The 26,136-nt window shown below is 37.4% G+C and overlaps 1 protein-coding gene across 2 annotated transcripts in view; it reads right to left on the minus strand.

Annotated features, from left to right (window-relative positions):
* MOSPD2 (motile sperm domain containing 2) overlaps positions 1–26,136 on the minus strand; it is an 85,115-nt gene that overhangs the window by 23,540 nt on the left and 35,439 nt on the right. For both annotated transcript variants that reach the window (XM_043896162.1, XM_043896161.1), the window contains exon 8: positions 19,010–19,134. In XM_043896162.1, the coding sequence (XP_043752097.1) occupies positions 19,010–19,134 (125 nt within the window). The remainder of the gene's footprint in view (positions 1–19,009; positions 19,135–26,136) is intronic.

A 26,136-nucleotide genomic window follows, 5' to 3' on the forward strand; every position in this document is an offset into this window, starting at 1 on the left:
ACTAGTCAATCCTAAAGGAAATCAACCCTGAATATTCACTGGAAGGACTGATGCTGAAGCTTGAAAACTTTGGCAACCTGACGTGAAGAGGTGACTCACTGGGAAAGACCCTGATGCTGGGAAAGATTGACGGCAGGAGACAGAAGATGAGATGGTTTGATGGCATCACTGAGTCAATGGACATGAGTTTGAGCTAACTCTGGGAGATACTGAAGGACAGGGAAGCCTGGCATGCTGTAGTCGGACATGACTGAGTGACTTCACTTTCACTTTTCACTTTCATGCACTGGAGAAGGAAATGGCAACCCACCCCAGTGTTCTTGTCTGGAGAATCCCAGGCACGGCAGAGCCTGGTGGGTTGCAAAGAGTCGGACATGACTTAAGAACTGAACAACATCACCTAAAGCAAATAGAGAAAGAAGAAGAAGCAAACCCCAAAGTGAATAGAAGGAAACAAATCATAAATATCAGATCAGAAAGAAATGAAATAGAGATGAACAACAGAAACGATCAATGAAACTAAAAGCTGGTTCTTTTAGATGATACACAAAACTGATAAACCTTTTAGCAAGACTCATCAGTAAAAAGGAGAAGGCAATGCCAACCCACTCCAGTCCTCTTGCCTGGAAAATCCTGTGGACGGAGGAGCCTGGTAGGCTGCAGTCCATGGGGTCGTGAACAGTCGAACATGACTGAGTGACTTCACTTTCACTTTTCACTTTCATGCATTGGAGAAGGAAATGGCAACCCACTCCAGTGTTCTTGTCTGGAGAATCCCAGTGACGGTGGAGCCTGGTGGGCTGCCATCTAAGGGGTTGCACAGAGTCAGATACGACTGAAGGGACTTAGCAGCAGCATCAGTAAAAAAAAAAAAAAAAAAACAAACAAAGTGAGGACTTCCCTGATGGTCCAGTCTTTAAGAATCTGCCTGATAATGCAGGGGATACAGCTTTGATCCCTGGGTCACAAAGATACAACAAGCTACAGGGCAACTGAGCCCATGTACCACAACTATTGATGCCTGAATGCTCAAGAGCCCATACTCCACACGTAAGAGAAGCAACCACAATAAGAAGCCGGCACACCACAACTACAGAGTAGTCCCTGCTCACAGTAACTAGAGAAAGCCTTAACAGCAACAAATACCTACTGCTGCCAAAAATAAATGAATAAGAAAAAAAGGTGGAGGGTTCCATTAAATAAAATTACAAATAAAAAAAGAGAAATTACAATAAATACCACAGAAATACAAAGGATCACAGGAGACTATTATAAACTATAAGCCAATAAAATGAACAATGTAGAAGAAACAAATTCTTAGAAAGTTACAATCTCCCAAAAATGAACCAGTAAGAAACAGAAAATATGAACCAACCAATCACAAGTATGAAACTTGAAACTATGTTAGAAAAATTCATAACAAACAAAACCCCAGGACCAGATGGCTCCACAGGCAAATCCTTCTGAAAATCTTCAAAAAAAAACCACTGAGGAAAAATCACTCCTAAACTCATTTTATTAGGACAGCATCATCCTGATACCAAAACCAGATGCATATCACACACCCCACAAAAAAAATCACAGGCCAGTATCACTGATGAACACTGATGCAAAAATCCTCAACAGAATACTAGCAGACCATATTCGACAATACATTTAGAAGGATCATACACCAAAATCAAGTAGCATTTATCCTTAAGGACACAAGGATTTTTCAATATTTGCAAATCAGTGTGATATACCACACTGACAAACTAAGAATAAAAATCATATGATGATCTCAATACATGCAAAGAAGGTCTTGACAAAATACCCATGAAGAACAGTATGTAGATTCCTTGATAAACTAGGAATAAAACTACCATATGATCCATCACTCTTACAGCAGAAAGTGAAAAGGAACTCAAGAGCCTCTTGATGAAGGTAAAACAGGAGAGTGAAAAAGCTGACTTAAAACTCAACATTCAAAAAATTAAGATCATGGCATCCAATCCAATCACTTCATGGCAAATAGATAGGGAAACAATGGAAACAGTGACAGACTTTATTTCCTTGGGCTCCAAAATCACCGCAGATGGTTACTGCAGCCATGAAATTAAGATACTTGATCCTCGCAAGAAAAGCTCTAACAAACCTAGACAGCATATTAAAAAACAGAGACATTACTTTGTTGATAAAGATCTGTCTAATCAAAGCTATGGTTTTTCCAGTAGTCATGTAAGGACATGAGAGTTGGACCATAAAGAAAGCTGAGCACCAAAGAACTGATGCTTTTGAACTGTGGTGTTGGAGAAGACTCTTGAGACTCCCTTGGACTGCATGGAGATCAAACCAGTCAATCCTAAAGGAAATCAATCCTGAATATTCATTGGAAGAACTGATGTTGAAGCTCCAATACTTCGGCCACCTGATGCAAAGAGCTGACTCAATAGAAAAGACTCTGATGCTGGGAAAGATTGAAGACAGGAGAAGAGGAAGACAGGACGAGATGGTTGGATGGCATCACTGACTCAATGGACATGAGTTTGAGCAATCTCTGGAGACGGTGAAGGACAGGGAAGTTTGGCGTGCTGCAGTCCATGGGGTTGAAAGAGTCGGAAACAACTGAGCGACTGAACAACAACAACAATGATCTAGCAATCCTACTACTGGGTGTATACCCTGAGAAAACCATTATTCAAAATGTACCCCAAAGTTCGCTGCAACAGTATTTACAATAGCCAGGACATGAAAGCAACCTAGATGTCTGTTGACAGATGAATGGATAAATAAGTTGTGGTATACACATACAATAGAATATTATTCAGCCATAAAAAGGAACAAATTTTAGTCAGGTGACTTGAGGTGGATGAACCTAGATCCTGATACAGAGTGAAGTAATTCAGAAAGAGAAATACAAATATTGTGTATTAACCCTTATATGTGAAAAGTTGAAAAATAGTACTAATGAATCTATTTGCAGGGCAGGAAGAGAGACAGACATAGAGAACAGACTTGTGGATACACTGGGGGAAAGAGAGGGTATGACGAATTGAGAGAGTAGCCCTGAAACATGTACATTCCCATGTGTAACAAGCCAGCAAGTGAGAAGCTGCTGTATAACACAGGGAGCTCAACCTGGCGCTCGACAAGCTAGAGAGAGGATGGGGGGTGGGGAGGTTCAAGAGGGAGTGATACACATGTATTTATGACTGATTTAGGTTGTTGTAGGGCGTAAACGGACATAACATTGTAAAGCAATTATCTTCCAATTAAAAATAAAATTTTAAAAAGTCACCCATTTATGCTAAAAAAAACCTCTCCAAGAAATAGGCATAAAGGGAACATTTCTCAAAGTAATAAAAGTCACCTATGACAAACCTACAGCTAACATGATACTCTATGATGAAAAACTGAAAGCACTTCCTCTAAGATCAGGAACAAGGCAAGAATATTCACTATCACTTTTATTCAACATAGTTTCAGAAGTCCTAGACACAGAAATTAGAGAAGAAAAAGGAATATAAATTGGAAAAGCAAAACTGTCACTGTTTGGAGATGACATGATACTATATACATAGAAAACCTTAAAGATGCTTCCAGAAAACTACTAGAGGTCATCAGTGAATTCAGTGAAGTTGCAATATACAAAGCTAATACATAGAAATTTCTTGCATTTTTATACACTAACAATGAAAGCTCAGAAGAGAAATTAAGGAAACATTCCCATCATCATCACATCAAAAAGAAGAAAAATGCCTGGTAATAAACCTACATAAGGAGGCAAAAGGTGTATACTCTGAAAACTGTAAGATGCTGATGAAAGAAATCAAACAGAAGGAAAAATATAGCATACTCTTTGATTAGAATAATCAACTACCGAAGGTAGTCTACAGATTCAATGCAATCCCTAACAAATTACCAATGGCATTTTTTTGCAACCTAGAACAAAAATTTGAAAAATCTGTGTGGAGACAGAAAAGACCCCAATAGCCAAATCAATCATGAGACTATACTACAAAGCTACCAGTTATCAAAACAGCATCATACTGGCACAAAAAGAGAAATACAGATCAATAGAACAGAAGTACAGAAATAAACCCACACATGTACAGTCAATTAATGTACAACAAAGGATGTAAGACTAAAAGTTGGGGGAAAAAATCTCTTCAACAAATGGTGCTGGGAAAACCAGTTACATGTAAAAGAATGAAATTAGAACATTCTTTAAAACCATACACAAAAATAAACTCGAAATGGATTAAAGACCATTTAATGGTACTATTTAATGAGTACTATTAAACTCCTAGAGGAAAACATCGCAGAACATTCTTTGACATAAATTGCAGCAATATCTCTTACAAGCTGACTCCTACAGTCATGGAAATAAAAACAAAAATAAACAAATTGGACCAAATAAAACTGAAAACCTTTTGCATAGCAAAGAAAACCATGAACAAAATGAAAAGACAACCCAGAGAATGGAAGAAAACATTTGCAAATGATGTGACTGACAAGGGATTAATCTCTGTAAAGAGCTCATGCAGCTCAATATTAAAAAACCCAAACAACCCAATCAAAACATGGGCAGAAGACGTATATAGACAATTTTCCAAAGAAGAAACATGGAGAGCCAAGAGGCACATGAAAAGATGCTCAACACTGTTAATTATTAGAGAAATGCAAATAAAAACTACAAGATATTCCTCTAAGATCAGGAACAAGATAAGGATTTCCACTCCCACCATTACTATTCAATATAGTTTTGGAAGTCCTAGCCATGGCAATTAGAGGAAAAGAAAATAAAAGGAATCCAGATTGTAAAAAAAGAGGTAAAACTCTGTTTACAGATGACATGATACTATACATAGAAAACCCTAACAGTGCCACCAGAAAATTTCTAGAGCTAATCAATGAACTTAGTAATGTAGCAGGATACAAAATTAATACACAGAAATTCCTTGCATTCCTAGACACTAACAATGAAAAAACAGAAAAAGAAATTAAGGAAACAATCTCCTTCACCACTGCAACAAAAATAAAATACCTAGGTATAAACCTACCTAAAGAGACAAAAGATCTATAAGCAGAAAACTAAAACACTGATGAAAGAAATCAAAGATGACACAGATGGGGAGATAAACCATGTTCCTGGAAGAATCTATATTGTGAAAATGACTATAATACTCAAAACAATCCACTATCAAATGCAAATTACCTAATTATCAAGATTCAGTGCAATCCCTATCAAATTACCAATGGCATTTTTTACAGAACTAGAAGAAGAAATTTTAGTTTGTATGGAAACACAAAAGACCTCTAATAGCCAAAGCAATCTTGATAAAGTAAAACAGAGGTGGAAGAATAATCCTTTCTGACTTCAGACTATTCTACAAAGCTACAGTCATTAAGACAGTATGGTACTGGCACAAAAACAGAAATAGAGACAAATGGAATAAGCAGAAATCCAAGAAATAAAGTGCCCATAGGTGCCTGGGTTTATCTTTGACAAAGGAGGCAAGAATATACAATGGAGAAAAAACAGCTTCTTCAATAAATGGTGATGGGAAAACTGCACAGCCACATGTAAAAGAATGGAATTAGAACACCTCCTAACACTATACAAAAAACAAACTCAAAATGGATTAAAGACTTAAATGTAAGGCCAGAAGCTATACAACTCTTTAAGAGGAAAACATAGGCAGAACACTCTGACATGAATTGCAGCAAGATCCTCTTTGACCCACCTTCTAGAGTAATGGATAGGAAAACAAAATAAACAAATGGGACATAATTGAACCAAAAAGCTTTTACACAGCAAAGGAAACTATAAAAAAATGAAAAGACAACTCTCAGAATGGGAGAAAATAATTGCAAATGAGGCAACTGACAAAGGATTAATCTGCAAGATATAAAAGCTGCTCATGCAGCTCATTATAAAAAAAAAAGACCCAATTAAAAAAGGGCAGAAGACCTAAACAGATATTTCTCCAAAGAAGGCAGACACATGACCAATAAACACATTATAAGGTGTTCAAGATCATCAAATATTAAAGAAATGCAAATCAAAACTATAATGAGGTCACCTCACACTGGTCAGAATGGCTATCATCAAAAAGTCTACAACAACAACAACAACAACAAATTCTACAACAAATGTTGGAGAGGGTGTGGAGAAAAAGGAATCCTCCTACACTGTTGCGGGGAATGTAAACTGATGAAGCCACTATGGAGACCAATATGGAGATTCCTTTAAAATAAACAAACTAGGAATAAAAGTACCATATGACCCAGCAATCCCACTACTGAGCATACACCCTGAGAAAACTACAATTCAAAAAGACACACATATCCCAATGTTCACTGCAGCACTATTTACAAAAGCTAGGACATGGAAGCAATCCAGATGTCCATCAACAGATGAATTGGTAAAGAAGTTGCAGTACATATATACAAAGTAATATTACTCAGCCATAATATGGAACAAATGTGAATCAGTTGAACTGAAGTGGATGAACCTGAAGCTTGTACACAGAGTAAAGTAAGTCAGACAGTGAAAAACAAATACTGTATATTAACACATATATATGGAATATAGAAAAATGCTACTATTGAACCTATTTGCAGGGAAGAAATGGAGATGCAGATGAAGAGAATGCACTTGTGGACACACTGGGGGAAGGAGAGGGTGGAGTAAATTGAGAAAATAGCACTGACATATATACACTACCATGTGTAACACAGAAAGCTAGTGGGAAACTGCTACATAACATAGGGAGCCCAGCCTGGTGTTCTGTGACAACCTAGAGGGGTGGGGTGAGGGGGTGGGAGGGAGGTTCAAGAGGGAGGGTATATGTGTATATATGTGTGTGTGTGCATGCGTAGTTATGACTGATTTGCAATGTTGTATGGCAGAAATCAGCACAACTCTGTAAAGAAATTATCCTCCAATTAAAAAATAAATTAACAAAAAAACTATGAACTATCACCTCACACCAATCAAAATGGCCATCATCGAAAAGTCTGCAAACAATAAATGCTGGAGTGGGTTTGAAGAAAAGGGAATCCCCACGAATTGTTGGTGGGAATGTAAATTGGGATAGCCACTATGGAGAACAGTACAGAGGTTCCTTAAAAAAAAAAAAAAAAAGAGCTACCATATGATCCAGCAATCCCACTGCTGAGCATATATTAGGAGAAAACCATGTTCAAAAGGTTACATGCACCCCAATATTCACCAAAGCACTGTTTACAATAGCCAAGACCTGGAAGCAACCTAAATGTCCATTGACAGAGAAATAAATAAAGAAAATGTGGTACAAATATTCAATAGAATATTCAGTCAGTTCAGTTGCTCAGTCATGTTTAACTTTTTGCGACCCCATGGACTGCAGCACACCAGGCTTCCCTATCCATCACCAACTCCCGGAGCTTGCTCAAACTCGTGTCTGTTGAACCGGTAACGCCACCCAACCATCTTATCTTCTGTCGTCCCCTTCTCCTCCTGCCTTCAATCTTTCCTAGCATCAGGGTCTTTTCCAATGAGCCAGCTCTTCGCATCAGGGGACCAAAGTATTGGGAGTTTCGGCTTCAGCATCAGTCCTTCCAATGAATATTCAGGACTGATTTCCTTTAGGATGGATTGGTTGGATCTCCTTGCAGTCCAAGGGACTCTCAAGAGTGTTCTCCAACACCACAGTTCAAAAGCATCAATTCTTCAGCCCTCAGCTTTCTTTATAGTCGAATTCTCACATCCATACATGACTATTGGAAAAACCATGGCTTTGACTAGACGGACCTTTGTTGGTAATGTCTCTGCTTTTTAATATGCTGTCTAGGTCAGTTAGGTTCTGATAATAATGCCACAGGAAGGTAGGCTCTGGTTAACTGATTTCCCATGAGGGCAGAAGAACTGAGTCCTCTGGTGCATTTCAAAATGGCTCTTCTTCCAGCTCCCCCTGCAGGAAGTTCTAGGAGATTTTTCCCTAGTATTTACTTTAGAAATCTGGTCGAGCTCCTGGAGGTAAATGTCACAGTGTTGTGGGGTCCCTCTTGTGACTGGATCCCTTGGAGTTGTTAACTGAGAATTTTCCAGTGAGCCTCCAGCAATCCACCAATTGCCATTTAGGTTTTTAACTCCTGCAGTGGTTTCTGCTTTGTGAGTCTCCACTCTGGAAAACCTAGACTCCCTACATAGACTTGACTGTCTGAGTAGTCTGCCTTGTGTCTACCCCTCTCTTACGAATTCATGAAGAGCTGTTGCTGTCATCACTCTCTTCAGCTTTTTACTTTTAGGACAAGGTAGCAACTTCCAAGCATCTAATGTGCAAAACCAGAAACTGGAACTCTCTGTCCACTTTCTAAAACGAAAGGATTCTGGATTTCTTTATCACCTTTCATGCTTTTTGTCATACTGAAATTTGGATAGCAGGCTATTTCTCCAGATAATCAATGAGAGGCAGAGTAGAAATTTTACTCCTCAACACCTAGGCTTAGAGGAGCAGAGAAAGGAAAATTGTGAGATAGTAAGTTGAGAGTTGAGTCTAGTTGCTCAGTATTACTCAGCCATTAAAAATAAGGAAATTATGCTATTTGCAGAAGTATGGATGGACCTGGGATGATCATACTAAGTGAAGTCAAAGATAAATATCTCATGATATCACTTATATACAAAATCTTAAAAAAATGGTACAATTGAATTTATTTACAAAACAGAAACAAGTGCATAGACTTAGAAATCAAACTTATGGTAACAAAAGGGAAAAGCTGGGAGGGGAGGAATAAATTGGAAATTTGGGACTGACATATATACACTCAGTTCAGTTCAGTTCAGTTGCTCAGTCGTGTCCAACTCTTTGCGACCCCATGAATTGCAGCATGCCAGGCCTCCCTGTCCATCACCAACTCCTGGAGTTTACTCAAACTCAGATCCATCGAGTCGGTGATGCCATCCAGTCATCTCATCCTTTGTCGTCCCCTTCTCCTCCCGCCCCCAATCCCTCCCAGTATCAGGGTCTTTTTCAATGAGTCAACTCTTCTCGTGAGGTGGCCAAAGTATTGGAGTTTCAGCAGCAAGGGGACATATGTACACCTAGGCTGATTTCATGTTGATGTTTGACAGAAAACAACAAAATTCTGTAAAGCAATTATCCTTTAATTAAAAAATAAATAAATTTAATAAAATACAATAAATAATGAACAAAGATCTACTGTACAGCACAGGGAACTCCACTGAATATTCTGTAATAACTTGAAGAATAGATACACATATATGTATAACTGAATCACTTTGTTGTATACCTGAACTGTGGCTCAGTGGAAGAGAATCCGCCTCTAATGTAGGAGACCCAGGTTTGATCCCTGGGTTGGAAGATCCCCTGGAGAAGGGAATGGCAACCCACTCCAGTATTCTTGCCTGGAGAGTCCTATGGACAGAGGAGCCTGGCGGGCTACAGTTCATGGGGTCGTGAAAGAGTCAGATATGACTTAGCTACTAAATAACAACAACTAGTCTCTAGTTTGGGTGTGGGGGGAGCAGCAGTTTAGGGCTTCCCTGGTAGCTCAGCTGGTTAAGAATCTGCCTGCAAAGCAGGAGACCACAGTTTGATTCTTGGGTCGGGAAGATCCATTGGAGAAGGGATAGGCTACCCACTCTAGTATTCTTTGGCATCCCTTGTGGCTCAGCTGGTAGAGTCAGACACAGCTGAGCAACTTTCATTTTCACTCTCAATAAGCATTGTAAATCAACTATACTCCAATAGAAAATAAACAATAAACAGAAATATTTCTGAATGGCAACAAAACGAAATCTAACCAATAAATCAACCAACCACAAATTAAAAAAAAAACTTTATAAACAAAGCATTTTTAAAAAGTCCGTAACTGGGAAAATATGTATTACATATAATAGAAACAAAAACCACTTTTTCTTATTATAGAAAAATCAACAAGAAAAGAGTAACAACTCAACAAAATAAGGAATAAAGGAATGATGGAGAGTTCATAGAAAAAAGTAGATTGCCTTTTAAACCATTAAAAAATGTTCAACATCACTTACAATAAAAAATGCAAATTCAAACCATAGTTAAGTCTTTTTCACCTGAGACTGACAAAGATTAAAATAAGGAAAATAGGTGTTGGCAAGGATGTGATTCAAGCATTCTCACACATTAAATAGGTACAATCTCTTTACAGAAATTGGTAACAGGTATCACAAATCAGCTATTGAAGTTTAAACTAAATGTAACGACTGACCTAATGATTTCAATTCAAGGAGTTTATCTGCTACAGATACTGCTGCTTCCATGTATTAAGAATTCGTTATGAGAATATTCACTGAATCAGTGTTAGTAATGGTAAAAGATTAGAAAATTAATGGTAGTTTAAAAGAGAATAGAATAATAATACATCATTAGATCCACACAATGGAGTATTCTGCAATGGTTTAGAGAATCTATTAGATCTCTAGCAATCAATATGGTATGACCTAAAAATAAATGATATGAAAAAAAACACAACAGAATAATATACTAAATAGCATATAATGACTACATTAAAAAACAACAATGGACTGAGTATTTCTAGAAGAAAAAACTCTGAAACAGTGACTGCTTGGGGGAATTGTAGTGGCAGTGATTTGGAAAAGTAAACATACTTTTAATTTTCATTGTGCTGCTATAATTTTCAGTCCTTGGTATTGTTTCCTTTATTTAAGGAAGTGTGTATGTATTTAGGGGAAAAATGTACTTTAAGGAACAGTAGTCCTATTACTATTGTAACTACAATTCTGAGGAAATAAATCTCCAACAACAGAGAAGGGAAATAAAATACCTTTTTCTACCCACAAAAATAAAATTAATAGCATGTAGTAAAAACTACTTTTAAGAAACAACACCTGTATTGGCAAATTATTTAACAGAACAAACCAATCAAATAGTTATTTTAACCAAGGGTAGTATCTGAAATGAAACATACTTTTTGAAATGAACCATACTTTGTTTTTCTAGGTTTAGAAGTGAAATGTAAAGCCTCAGAAGAGGAACGGAGGAAACATGAAGTTTAAAATAGTGCTTCGGGGGAGGAGTCAAGATGGCAGCCTAGGAGGACAGGGAGCTCACCTCTTCCCACAAATACATCAAGAATACACCTACAGATGGAACAATTCTCAGAGTACATGCTGAACACTAGAAGAGGACTTCGGACAGCTGAAAGGACAACAAAGATCTCTGCATAACCAGGTAGAATGAAAGAAAGAAAGAAGAAACAGGAAGCTGAATGGGATCTTGCACCTCAAGGAGGGAGGGGCAAGAGAGGAGACTCCTGAGCCTGGGGAAGCCCCCTCATTGGCAGGGATATCAGCTGGGACAGAAAAGGAGTTTCAGGGGCTCAGAGAACGCAGCAACCAGTCTGTGGCGGGCAGCAGAGTGAGACCTCCACAGGTGGTCCATGCCACAACCTGTGCACCCCAGCCCAAGATGTGTCTGCAGATGCAAACGGGCTGGATGCTGGAATGTTGGGTCTGGAGAGAGCAGACCTGGGGAAAGCCTGCGGCCCGTGGTGGGGGGAAAGCCTGAAGGGATGGGCGGGTGGAGCTCTACAACCAGGAATATTTATGGAAGAAGCCTGGGACGCCATAGAAGCAAAGTGCCATTGTTCAGAGGCATGTAAAGGGTGAGGCTGTCACTGCAGGCTCTTTCAACATGTACTGACCTTTGCCTTGGTGGGCTCCAGGAGGGGCTACCTCCTCGGTGGTCCACACACACTGACCACTGCCCCAGTGGTCTACTGCCTGAGCAGGCTCCACAGGGCTGGGGCGAGACAGATCCTTCGCTCTTGGAGAGTACACACAAGGTCTCAAAAACTGGGCTCCAGGGCAAAGCAATGACTCCATGAGAGTCTAGACCTACTTATGGGTCTTGGATAGTCTCCTCGCCAGGTGCAGGTTGGCTGTGGCTCCCTATGGAGGCAAGAATACTGGTGGCAGAGACCTCAGAGAATATTGATGGATATGAGCTTTCCCAGATGGAGGTCCCCATTTTGGCACCAAGACCTGGCCCCATCCAACAGTCTGCAGGTTCCAGAGCTGAAATACTTCAGGCCAAACAATCAACAAGACAGGAACACAGCACCATCCAGCATCAGACAGGCTGCCTCAAGTCATACTGAGCTCAAGTGAAGTTAAGTGAAAGTTGCTCAGTCGTGCCCGACTCTTTGCGACCCCATCCATGGAATTCTCCAGGCCAGAATACTGGAGTGGGTAGCTGTTCCCTTCTCCAGGGGATCTTCCCAACCCAGGGATCAAACCCAGGTCTCCCACATTGCAGGCAGATTCTTTACCAGCTGAGCCACAAGGGAAGCCCTTACTGAGCTCAAAGACGCCTTTAAACACATCCCTTGGCATGGCCCTGCCCACTGAGGGCAGGCACCAGAAACAAGAAGAACTAGGATCCTGTAGCCTGCACAAAGATGACGACAAGCACAGAAGGTTAGACAAAATAAGATGACACAAATATGTTTCAGATGAAGGAACAAGATAAAAACCCACAAGAACAACTAAATGAAGAGGAAATAGGCAATCAAGCTGAAAAAGAATTCAGAGTAATGATAGAAAAGATGATCCAAAATCTTGGGAAAAGAATGGAGGCACAGACCAAGAAGATTTAAGAAATGTTTAACAAAGAGATAAAAGATTTAGAGAATGAAGAATTAGAGATAAACAATTCAATAATTGGGGCTTCCCTAATGGCGCAGTGGATAGGAATCCACCTGCCAATGGAGACAATATGAGTTCAATCCCTGGCTGGGGAAGATTCCACATGCCAGGGAGCAACTAAGCCCATGTGCCACAACTACTGAAGCTGGTGCACTCTAGAGCCTGCAAGCAACAAGTACTGAGCCTATGAGCCACAACTACTGAAGCCTGTGTGCCTAGAGCCTGTGCTCTGCAACAAGAGAAGCCACCACAACGAGAAGCCCATGTACAGCAATGAAGAGTAGCCCCCACTTGCTGCAACGAGAGAAATCCCACACAAAGCAACAAAGATTCAGTGCAGCAAAAAATAAATATATATATTTTTAAAATCTAAAAATCAAAAAACACAATACAAACTAAAAATATACTAGAAGGTATTAATAACAGAATAACTAAGGCAAAGAATGAATAAATGAACTGGAAGAGTGGTGGAAATCATGGCTGCAGAACAAACGAAAATAGAATGAAAAACAATAAGAAATGAGAAAGAAAGAGGGAAAGGGCCTGAGAAGCTATTTGAAGAGATTACAGCCGAAGTTTCCCTTGAAAAAGGAAATAGTCACCCAAGAGCAGGAAGTGTAGAGAGTCCCTGGCAGGATAAATCCAAGGAGGAACACCATGAGGTACATATTAATCAAACTGACAAAAATTAAAATACAGAGAAAAAATGTTGAAAGCAACAAGGGAAAAGCAACAAATAACATACAAGGGAATTCCCATAAAGTTATCAGGTGATTCTTCAGCAGAAACTCTGCAGGCCAGAAGAGAGTAGCATGATACATTCAAACTGACAAAAGGGAGAAAACCTCCAGCCAAAAACACTCTAACCAGCAAGGCTCTCGTTCAGACTCCACAAAGAAACGAAAAGCATTACAGACAAGCAAAAGCTAAGCGAATTCAACATCACCAGACCAGCTTTGCAACAAACGCTAAAGGTACTTCTTTAGGTGTTAAAAAAAAAAAAAAAAAGGCCACACCTAGAAATATGAAAATCCACATGGGAAAGCTTACCAGTAAACATACAGCAAAAGTAGGAAATCATCCACACACAAATATGGTATCAAAACCGGCAACTGTGAGGAGAGTACAAATGCAGAAAATGGGCAATGCATTTGAAATTAAGTGAACAGCAACTTAAAACAATGTTGTATATATATACATGTAGATAGATAGATTGCTATATCAAAACCTTATGGGAAGACTTCCCTGGTGGTGTAGTAGATAAAAATCTGCCTGCCAATGCAGGAAACACAGGTTCAATCCCCGGCCCAGGAACATTCCATATGCCTCTGGCAACTAATGCCCATGTACCACAACCACTCTGCTCTAGAGCCCACGAGCTGTAACTATTGAGCCCACATGCCTCAACTACTGAAGCCGTGCACTCCAGAGCCCATGCTCTGCAACGAGAGAAGCCACGGCAATGAGAAGCCTGCACGCTGAAGCTACAGAGTGGCCCTCACTCTCTGCAACTAGAGAAAGCCTGTGAGCAGCAATGAAGACCCAGGGCAATAAAAACTAAATAATATTAAAAAACATTATGGGAAATGTGAACCAAAAAACTACAACAGATACACTATAGATACACAAAATAAAAAGCAATACAAACACTCAATCATGAGAAGAGAACAAAAAGGGAGGGAAAAAGACCTACAAAAACAACTTCAAAAGAATTTTTAAAAATGGCAATAAGATAAAAAAAATGGCAATAAGAATATACATATCAATAATTACCTTAAATGTAAATAGGTTAAATGCTCCAACTAAAAGACACAAACTGCCTGAATGGATGCAAAAATAAGACTCATATATATGCTGTTTATAAGAGACCCATTTCAGACCTAGGAATACATACAGACTGAAAGTGAGGGGATGGAAAAAGATATTCTACGCAAATAGAAATGAAAAGAAAGCTGGAGTGGCAATACTCATATCAGACAAAACAGACTTTAAAATAAAGACTGTTATAAAAGACAAAGACATTACATAATGATCAAGGGATTAATGCAAGAAGAAGATATAACAATATAAATATATATGCACTCAACATAGAGACCCTCAATATACAGGGCAAATGCTAAGGGAAATCAACAGTAACACAATAATGGGAGACTTTACCCTTCACTGTTCACCTGAAACTTATCACAATATTGTTAGTTGGCTATATCCCAGTAAAAAATAAAAAGTTTAACAAAAAATAGAGAATAAACAGAAAATAATGGGGGACTTTACATCCCACTTCCACCAATGGACAAATCATCTAGACAGAAATTCAATAAGGAACATAGGCCTTAAATGACTCATTAGACCAGATAAACCCAACTGATATTTACAAAACGTTCCATCTAAAAGCAGCAGATACACTTTCTTCTCAAGTGCACATGGAACATTCTCTAGAATACATCACATCTTGGGCCACAAATCAGGCCTTGGTAAATTTAAGAAAACTGAAATCATATGAAGCATCTTTTCTGACCACAACACTGTAAGATTAGAATTAAATTACATGTAACAACTGTAAAGAAAAAAAACACACACATACAATCACGTGAAGGCTAAACAATATGTTACTAAACCAATGGATCACTAAAGAAATCAAAGAGAATAAAAACATATCTAGAGACTAATGACAAAACATGACAATCTAAAACCTATGCAAAGCAACAAAAGCAATTCTAAGAGGGAAGTTTATAGCAATATGATCTTACCACAGAAAACAAGAAAAATTTCAAATAAACAACCTAAACTTACACCTAAAGCAACTAGAGAAAGAGGAACAAACTCCAAAGTTAGCATAAGGAAAGAAATCATAAAGATCAGAGTAGAAATAAATGAAATGGAGATAAAACAATAGAAAAGATGAATGAAACTAAAAGCTGGGTCTTTCAAAAGATACACAAAATTGATAAACTTTTAGCCAGACTCATCATGAAAAAAAGGGAGGACTCAAATCAGTACAATTACAAATGAAAAAGAAATTACTATAAGCACCACAGAAATACAAAGGATCATGAGAGACTACTACTACACATGCCAATAAAACAGACAATCTAGAAGAAATGGACAAATTCTTAGAAAGGCACAACCTTCCAAGACTGAACCAGGACAAACTAGAAAATGTGAACAGACCAATAACAAGTGATATTGAAACTGTGATTTTAAAAACTCTCAACAAAGTCCAGGACCACATGGCTTCAAAGGTGAATTATACCTCACATTTAGAGAAAACTTATCACCTATTTTTCTGAAACTCCTGCAGAGGAAGGAAAACTCCCAAACACGTTCTAAAAGGTTATCATCACTCTGATATCAAAATCAGACAAAGCACAAAAAAAGAAAATTATAGGCCAATATCACAGATAAAGAGACGCAAAAATCCTCAACAAAATACTAGCAAACCAAATCCAACAATACATCATGATCAACTGGGATTTATCCCAGGGATGCAAGGATTCTTCAATGCAAGCCAATTAATTAGTGTGATATATCATATTAACAAACAGAAGAATAAAAACCACATAATTATCTTTGTAGATGCAGAAAAAGCTTTTGACAACATCATGCATATCGATATTATTTTAAATGTAAATAGATTAAATGCACCAACCAAAAGACATAGACTGGCAGGGTGGATGAAAACATGTGCATGTACACACTTCTACTTACCACATCAGTCTGCTTGACCTCCCCACCAAATTGTATGTAATTATTTTATATTGTTAAGTTAATCATGTTCCCATTACAGCTTACAATTGTTACTTTTATTTTTTGTCTGGCTATTGACTGTGAAAACTGATAAACATCTTTTACTTTTGTGATTATATTACTCACTTAATACCACTGTATCATGATTGGTCAACAGAAAAATAATAGACCTTTATATCACCAAAACTAGGATCTAACAGAAAAAACCTGTAATCACTTTTTAAAATCTAGATGCATATCAGAATTATCTTGAAACTTTTTGAAATATACAAATGCTCAGGTATTTCTTTTTCTCTCCAGAACTCCACATATGTTTCTAACGAGCAGTCATGTTTAAAAACAACTCGACTATATCATGATCTTTTAGTTTTATCTAGTATATTTCACTTGTTTCTATTTCATATTCAGGGATCCCATTTCATTTAGTTTATGTTCTCTAATTTTTCCATCTCTTCGTTTTTTTGGATACTCTTTCTCAAGCCTTTATCAAGTGTAGTAGAAAAACTTTTGTATAAACATATGTAAATGTGTAATATATATATATTTTAGAAAACTTATGAATTTTTGCCTAACTAAAAAATTATGACATTTTGATTCCACCTGTTTGATTTAGTATGACTAGAATGCTAGATTTCTAATTAAAAACTAGATATGCAATAAGCAACAAAGTTTTACTGTATAGCATATGGAACTATAGTCAATATCTTGTAATAACCTATGATAGAAAATAATTTCAAAAATAATATATGTGTATTTGTATAACTGAATCACCTTGCTGAGCACCTGAAACACTGTAAGTCAACTATACTTCAATAAAATATATATATTAAAAAAATGGCAAAGTTCAACAATGCAAAACTGCAATTACTTTTGCACCAACCTAATAACAACCTACTATATAGAACAGGGAACTCAACATTCTGCAATAACCTATATGGGAAAAGAATCTGAAACAGAATGGATATATGTACAACTGATTCATTCATTTTGATGTACACCTGAAACTGACAATAAAAGTTAAAAAAATTAGAAATAATTCAATATTAGGGGAAGAAAAAGAAACATCTTTGAAATCATCTTTAATGACCATCATTCAGTAATAAGAGTCTTTTCATTTGGTTTTTCAGATGTCTAGGAATCAAGATACTCATAACCAGTTTAAGGTTCAGTTTGGCTGAAGAAATAATTGTGCATGTCTCTATATGAAAAAATTTCTATTTTTGTTACCCTCATCCCATCCAGTTTCTTTTGCAGTGAGTTGAAGTGCTGTGGAGTTCTCTGTAGGATTATGTTGTGATAGCCCGGAAATAGTCTCAGACATAAGGATATATATATTTTATATCTTTTAAAATAAATCTAAGTCTCAGTTCATAAGTATTATCTAAGGACCTCATACTATTCTGCCTTTCTTTTCTTAAAATCATCCTTAGCTGGTTGTCAAAAGCTGCTGAGAACTTTCTGTATAATACACCACTCTGGTGGAGAGTCAATTGTGGTTCAGATACTTTATCCAGTCTTTCATAGGTTCCAGATGTACTGTACAAACAAAAGATTGATAACTTCCCCCCAAAATTAACAATTCAAGTTTTTTTTCCAATAAAAGAAAACACAGAAAACAATACACAAAAACTTTTCATTTTGCTACTCCTTTGATTCTAGTTGAATGTAATTTTGCCAGTACAAAGTAGATTGCAAAAGTCAAATAACTGAAGTATTATCAATTAAATTAACCCAAAGCATACAAAATCCATAGGTTTAACAGTTTATTTTAAAAAAAAGTCCTTATCCAATTATGTTCATTGCTACGGAGTACTAAAAATTTAACACATAACTACTTACTCCTGGTCTCTTATTTGTAAGTAGTATGATCATTTCCAAAAAATATTATAGTATATATTAACTTTAAAAACTGTTCAACAGTAAATAACTGAAATCAAACTAAAGTGACATCAAAAGGCAATGAAGTGATTTATAGTCATTCATTAAACAATTTATGGGTCATCTCTAGACAGTGGAATACTATGCAGCCACGAACAAGAATAAGACAGCTTATCACATAATGATTTTGAATGATTTATAAGAGATTTTGTGAAGCAAAAAGCAGCTCACACAATAGTGTATAAATACACTACTTGGTTAAAACCATGATGTGAGGGAAAAAGAATTATATATATATATGAATACTATAGTTGTTTATATATTACATATTTAGTGTAGTTTTTTATATAGGTAACACAGATCCCTGGAAATAAAAAAAAAGAAATTAAACTAAAGCGGAGAACAGGATGGTAGCCATAGCAGTACAAAGAATTTTTATCGAATACTTGTTTCTGAATACTTTTACTGAGTATCTTTTAGTTTAAAATCATATAAAACCATGACCTATTCAAACATAATTTAAAAACTCAAAATTTTTAATAAAAAATGTCTATAACTCTGGTTGCTATTTTAGAGTATCTAATTTTTCTTAGGATGTTAAGATATTGCTTTTCTGTTTCTGTTGAGGAAAGAATACAGCCTCATGTGTCACGACCCAGTCTTATTTTAAAAACAGGTTTTAGGTACTGTACTTACAGTTCCACCCATGTGAGGAGGCAGGTATTCCACACTGACATAGTCTTGGATGTCATTTTTACTCGTAAACTTCAACAAACTCACTGCTTCTGGACCAAGCCAAGTTTTCACAATTTTGAAAGCAGCTGAAGAAAAAGACAATCACTGTATTAAATTCCTTTCATTCTCTTTCTCGATTTACTTACCGTATGTGCTAATGTAGGTCCTCTGAGATTAGTTTGGGCTATAATCTGTTAATATGTATTTTTCCATGGCATGATAGTTATATTCACATTCTCTAACCCCTTATGGCAGAAAGTGAAGAAGAACTAAAGAGCCTGTTGATGATGAAAGTGAAGAGGAGAGTGAAAAAGTTGACTTAAAGCTTAATATTCAGAAAACTAAGACCATGACATCTGGTCCCATTACTTCATGGCAGATAGATGGGGGAACAATGGGAACAGTGAGAGACTATTTTTTGGGGCTCCAAAATCACTGCAGATGGTGACTGCAGTCATGAAATTAAAAGATGCTTGCTCCTTGGAAGAAAAGTGATGACCAACTTAGCATATTAAAAAGCAGAGACATTACTTGCTGAAAAAGGTCTCTAGTCAAAGCTGTGGCTTTTCCAGTAGTCATGTATGGATGTGAGAGTTGTACTATAAAGAAAGCTGAGCACCGAAGAACTGGTGCTTTTGAACTGTGGTGTTGGTGAAGGCTCTTGAGAGTCCCTTGGACTGCAAGGAGATCCAACCAGTCCATTCTAAAGGAAATCAGTCCTGAATATTCTTTGGAAGGACTGATGCTGAAGCTGACACTCCAATACTTTGGCCACCTGATGTAAAGAACTGACTCATTGGAAAAGACCCTGATGCTGGGAAAGATTGAAGGTGGGAGGAGAAGGGGACGACAGAGGATGAGATGATTGGATGGCTGACTCAATGGACATGAGTTTGAGCAAGCTCCAGGAGTTGGTGATGGACAGGCAAGCCTGGAGTGCTACAGTCCATGGGGCTGCAAAGTTGGACACGACTGAGCAACTGAACTGCACTGAATCCCTGTAGGCATTTATACTTTAACTGTGCCTGATGGATTTCAAATGTTCCAGGAAGATTCTGGATTAAATTACCTTGATGTTCATTAACAAACTTATGGTTTTGGCCTGTGAACAAATCCATCAATGATCCTGACTTCTAAGATTTCCAGACAATGAACCAAACTGCATTGTGATTCACTACCTGTACAATACTATGGGAAGAGTCATTTGCCTTATGCTTCTCTGATAAATCCCCAATCTAAAAAATCTTCTAAAATGGGAAGTCAGGAAGAGAAAGAAAAAGCACTTCCCTTATGTATGTGAGCCAGACCCAGACTTTCCACCCTAACCTTAAACTTCTGTGCGTTTCTCCTAAGCCCTGCAGCTTAGAGTTATGACGATATTATACAATCTCCAAGAATAAAATTCTCAAACACAGCTATTTAGTAACTACAATTTTGTTCTATCATGCCATTTTGATAAACTTTTTAACCTTCTTTCCATCATGACTTCCTAAGCACATTTTAATGGAATTAAAAGAGAAATCCTGAATTAATTTGCAAAAGCATCAATGAAAAAGTCAGGAAATAAAACAGCATGATAATGAACATTAAACAGTAGTTCAGAAAATTGCATTTTTACTTTGGCTAATTATGTTTAAAATTTTCTACATAACATTTACATTTTCATTAATTTCAATTTAAAAAGTCTGAGTTGGCATGTTTGAAGCTATGGTACTTGAAAGTAACTAAAGTGCTAAAGCTGACTTTTTATAACAGTTTTTATTGAGATAAAATTTACATACCATAAAATTCACTTTTTTAATGTATACTCATCAATGATTTTTCTTTAGTATATTCACAGAGTTGTGGAACTCATCACCACTATCTAATTTTGGAACATTTTCATCATCCAAAAAGAAATCTCCACCCATGGGCAATCTCTCCTTATCTTCCTTTCTCCCTGACAACCATTAATCTAGTTTCTGTCTTTATAGATTTGCCCATTTTTATAACTGTGTTTTTATAAATATGTGTTTTTATTTCCTACTAGCTTTGTTCACTCAGCATGTTTTTAAGGATCATCTGTAATGGAGCATGTATCATATTTAATTCCTTTTTATGGCTGAATAATTTTTCATTTCATGGTTATATAACATCTGTTTATTTGCTGTTTATTAGCATTTGTTATTATCAATAACCTCAGATACACAGATGATACCACCCTTATGGCAGAAAGTGAAGAGAAACTAAAGAGCCTCTTGATGAAAGTGAAAGAGGAGAGTGAAAAAGTTGGCTTAAAACTCAATATTCAAAAAACGAAGATCATGGCATCTGGTCCTATCACTCCATGGCAAATAGCTGGGGAAACAATGGAAACAGTGACAGACTTTATTTTCTTGGGCTCCAAAATCACCTGAGATGGTGACTGCAGCCATGAAATTAAAAGCTGCTTGGTCCTTGGAAGAAAAGGTGTAACCAACCTAGACAACATATTAAAAAGCAGAGAGACATTACTTGCCGACAAAGATCTCTAGTCCAAGCTATGGTTTTTCCAGTAGTCAAGTATGGATGTGAGAATTGGACTATAACGAGAGCTGAATGCTGAAGAATTGATACTTTTGAACTGTGGTGTTGGAGAAGACTCTTGAGAGTCCCTTGGACTGCAAGGAGATCCAACCAGTCCATCCTAAAGGAAATCAGTCCTGAATATTCATTGGAAGAACTGATGCTGAAACTGAAACTCAAATACTTTGGCCACCTGATGCAAAGAACTGACTCACTGGAAAAGACCCTGATGCTAGGAAAGATTGAAGGTGGGAGGAGAAGGGGACGATAGAGGATGAGATGATTGGATGGCATCACCAACTTGATGGACATAAGTTGGAGCAAGCTCCAGGAGTTGGTGATGGACAGGGAAGCCTGGCCTGTTGCAGTCCATGGGGTTGCAAAGAGTCAGACACGACTGAGCCACTGAACTGAACATTTGTTTATCCATTCATCAACTGATGAACTTTGGATTATTTCCACTTTTCACTACTATGAATAATGCTACTATGAACCTTTGTGTAGAACTCTTTGTGTAGACACACATTTTCAATTCTCTGGGACATATACCTAGGAGTGAAATTTCTAGGTCACATGATAACTCTGTATTTAATTTTTTGAGGAATGGCCAACTGTTTTTCCAGTGGCTGAACTATTTAACATTCTCACCCACAATGTATGAGGGTTCCAAATTCTCTACATCATTATGGACACTTGTTAGTTTATTCTGTATTTTTGATTACAGCCATCCTAGTAGATGTGAAGTAGTATCTCATTTGGTCTTAATTTGCATTTCTTTAATGATGTTGAGCAGCTTTTATGGGTTTATCAGCCATTTGCATATTTTCTTTGGCAAAATATCTATTAAAATCTTTTGTCCTTTTCAACTGGGCCACTTGTCATTTTATTGTTGCATTATAAAAGTCATTTATATATCCTACTCACAAGTCCCTTTTCTGATGTCTGATTTGTAAATATTTTCTTCCATTCTGAGAACTGTCTTTTTACCTTCTTGATGGTGTCCTTTAAGGTAAAAAAGTTTTCAATATTAATGAAGTACAATATATCTATTCCTTTGTTGCTTGTGCTTTTTGGGTCATACCTAAGAAACCACTGTCTACTCCAAGGTCACACTGATTTACCCCTATGGTTTTTCTAACAGGTTTATAGTTTTAACTCTGATCCATTTAGAGTTCATTTTTATAGATGATGGAAGGTAGAGGTCCAACTTCATTCTTTTGAATGCTGATATTCAGTTGTCCCAGTATCATTTGTTTAGAAGGCTAATCTTTCTCCACTTAATTGTCTTGGCACCATTGTCAAGAAATCAATCATAAATGTTAGGATTTATTTCTGGACTCTCAATTCTATTTTCCTGATCTTTATTTCTATTACAATGTTCACACCACAAAGTCTTAATGCTTTATAGTGAATTTTAAAATCAAGAGATGGACTTTCCTGGTGGTGCAGTGGGTAAGAATCCACCTGTCAATGAAGAGGAGACAGGTTCGATTTCTGGCCTGGGAGGATTCCACATGCCACGGAGAAACTAGGCCCGTGTGCTGCAGCTACTGAGCCAGTGCTCTAGAGTTTGCGAGCTGAGACTACTGAGCCTGTGTGCCATGATTACTGAAGGCCGCTTATCTAAAGCCAGTGTTCTGCAACATAAGGGGTCACCACAATGAGAGGCTCACACACTGCAACCGAAGGGTATCCCGCATTCTCCACAACTAGAGAAAAGCCCAGACAGCAGTGAAGACCCAGCATAGCCAAAAATAAAAAAATAATTTAAAAAAATCATCAGTCAAAAATAGTTTAAAAATTAATAAAATCAAGAGGTGTGAGTCCCTCAATTTCACTGTTCTTACTCAAGACTATTTTTATTACTCTGGGTCTCTTGCATCTCCATATGATTTAAGGACAAACTTGTCTGAATCTGTTTAAAAAAAAAAAAACTGGGGGCAGCAGTTGGAATTTTGACAGAAACTGCATTGAATCTGTAAATCAACTTTGAAGCACTGCCATCTTGGTAATTAATAGGTCTTCTAATCCATGAATAAGACATGAATATTTACCTAGATCTTGAATTCCCTTCAGTGGTGTTTTATAGTTTTCAGCGTATGAGGCTTCAACTTTTTATTATTTTTATTTCTAAGTATTTTATTCTTTGTGATGCTATTACAACTGGAATGATTACATAATATCATTTTGGGTTATTCATTGCTAATGCATAGAGACACAATTGGTTTCATGTATTGACTTTGCATCAGGTCACCTTGCTGAACTTGTTTACTGGTTCTAACAGGCTTCTGTGTATGTATGGTTTGTATTTCTTAAAATTTTCCATATAGATGTCAGTTGCAAATATGAACAGTATGACTTCTTTTCCAATCTGGATGGCTTTTCTTTTTCTTGCCTAAGTGCCCTGACAATCTAAATGGTAAGAGCTGACAACTTTATCTGGCTCCTGATCTTAGGGGGAAAGTATCCGTTCTTTTACTAAGCATGATGCTAACTGGGGGTTTTCAAAGATGAAGTTTTACACAGATGTCCTTTATCAGGGTGAGGAAATTCTCTTCTGTGAAGAATTAACTCTACCCAAAGAAAGGTCTGGCCTTTATCCTCAGTTTTCAGAAGTAATCTTCATGTCTGTTGGAGTGTCTTTGTTTGCCTATACGCTTGAGTCACTGAACAATATGATTTAGTTTGGGGGCTTTGGGTCACACCGTATCTGTAGACCCCTGGAGAGACTGGAGACTGAGATGAACCATGTGATAAACTGGTCAGGCCTAAGTAATGGAGCCCCAATAAAAACTGTGAACGTCAGTGTTTGGGTGAGCTTTCCTGGTTGGCAATACTCTACGAGCACTTGTCACGTACTGATGGTGGGAAAGTAATGCACTTCACATTTGATACTTTCCTGGTTTCTGCCATATGTTTTTCTTCCTTGGCTGATTTTAATCTGAATCCTTTCTCAGTAATAAATCATAGCTGAGTATAACACCTTTCAGTGAATTCTGTGTGACCGTAGTAAACCTAAGGGTGGTTTTGGAAACCCCTTTGCATTACAGTTGGTATCAGAAGTGAGAGTAGTCTTGTGTGAACTACTGTGATCCCCACTAACTATTCAGACATTCCAACTCTTTCTGCCTTCTATTCCTAGTTTCTTGGGTACTGTTATCAGGAGAGTGCAGTGGATTTTCTCAAATTTTTCTTGTGACTATTAAAATTATCACGTGTTTTTTTTCCTTTATTAATATGTTGAATACCTGGTTAATTTTCATATGTTGAACCGACTTTGCATTCCTGAAATAAATCCCACTTGATCACAGCATATAATACCATTCACATGCTTGCTAGATTCAGTTAGTTAATACTTTCTTGAGGGTTGGTTCATTTATATTCATAAGGAATATTAGTCTCTAGTTTTCTTTTCCTGTGATGTTTGATATTAGGGATATACTTGCCTCATAAAATGAGTTGGGACATGTTTTATATTTTCTGGAAGAGTTTCAGAAGAGTTGGTATTTTCTTCTTCTATATAGGTCTAGTAGAATTTACTAGTGAAGCAAATACCTTGTTCTAACAACCCAAGAGACAACTCTACACAAGGACATCACCAAATGGTCGATACTGAAATCAGACTGATTTATATTCTTTGCAGCCAAAGAGGAGAAGCTCTATAGAGTCAACAGAAACAAGACCTGGAACTGCCTGTGGCTCAGATTATGAGCTCCTTATTGCAAAATTCAGACTTAAATTTGAGGAAAATAGGGAAAACCACTAGGCCATTCAGGTATGACCTAAATCAAATTCCTTATGATTATACAGTGGAGGTGATGAACAGATTCAAGGGATTAGATCTGGTAGCAAGTGCCTGAAGAACTATGGATGGAGGTTCGTAACACTGTACAGAAGGCAGTGACCAAAACCATCCCAAAGAAAAAGAAATGCAAGAAGGCCAAGTGATCATATGAGGAGGCTTTACAAATAGCTGAGGAAAGAAGAGATGAGGAAGGCAAGGGAGAAAGGGAAAGATATACCCAACTGAATGCAGAATTCCAGAGAATAGCAAGGAGAGATAAGAAGGCCTTCTTAAATAGACAATGCAAAGAAACAGAAGAAAACAATCAACTGGGGAAGACCAGAGATTTCTTCAAGAAAACTGGGGATATTAAGGGAACATTTCACACAAGGATGGACACGATAAAGGACAGAAACAGTAAGGACCTAATAGAAGCAGAAGAGATTAAGAAGATGTGGCAAGAATACACAGAAGAACTGTACAAAAAAGGTGTTAAAGACCGAGATAACCATGATGGTGTGGTCACTCACCTAGACTCAGACATCCCACAGTGTGAAGTAGGCCTCAGGAAGCACTACAAAAGAATAAAGCTAGTGGCGGTGATGGAGTTACAGCTTAGCTATCTAAAATAGTAAAAGATGATGCTGTTATAGTGCTGCACTCAATATCTCAAAATCTGGCAAACTCACTGGTGGCCACAGAACTGGAAAAGGTCAGTTTTCATTCCAATCCCAAAGAAAGGCAACACCAAAGAATGTTC

Source organism: Cervus elaphus, chromosome X (genome assembly GCF_910594005.1).
Source record: "Cervus elaphus chromosome X, mCerEla1.1, whole genome shotgun sequence".
NCBI lineage: Eukaryota > Metazoa > Chordata > Mammalia > Artiodactyla > Cervidae > Cervus > Cervus elaphus.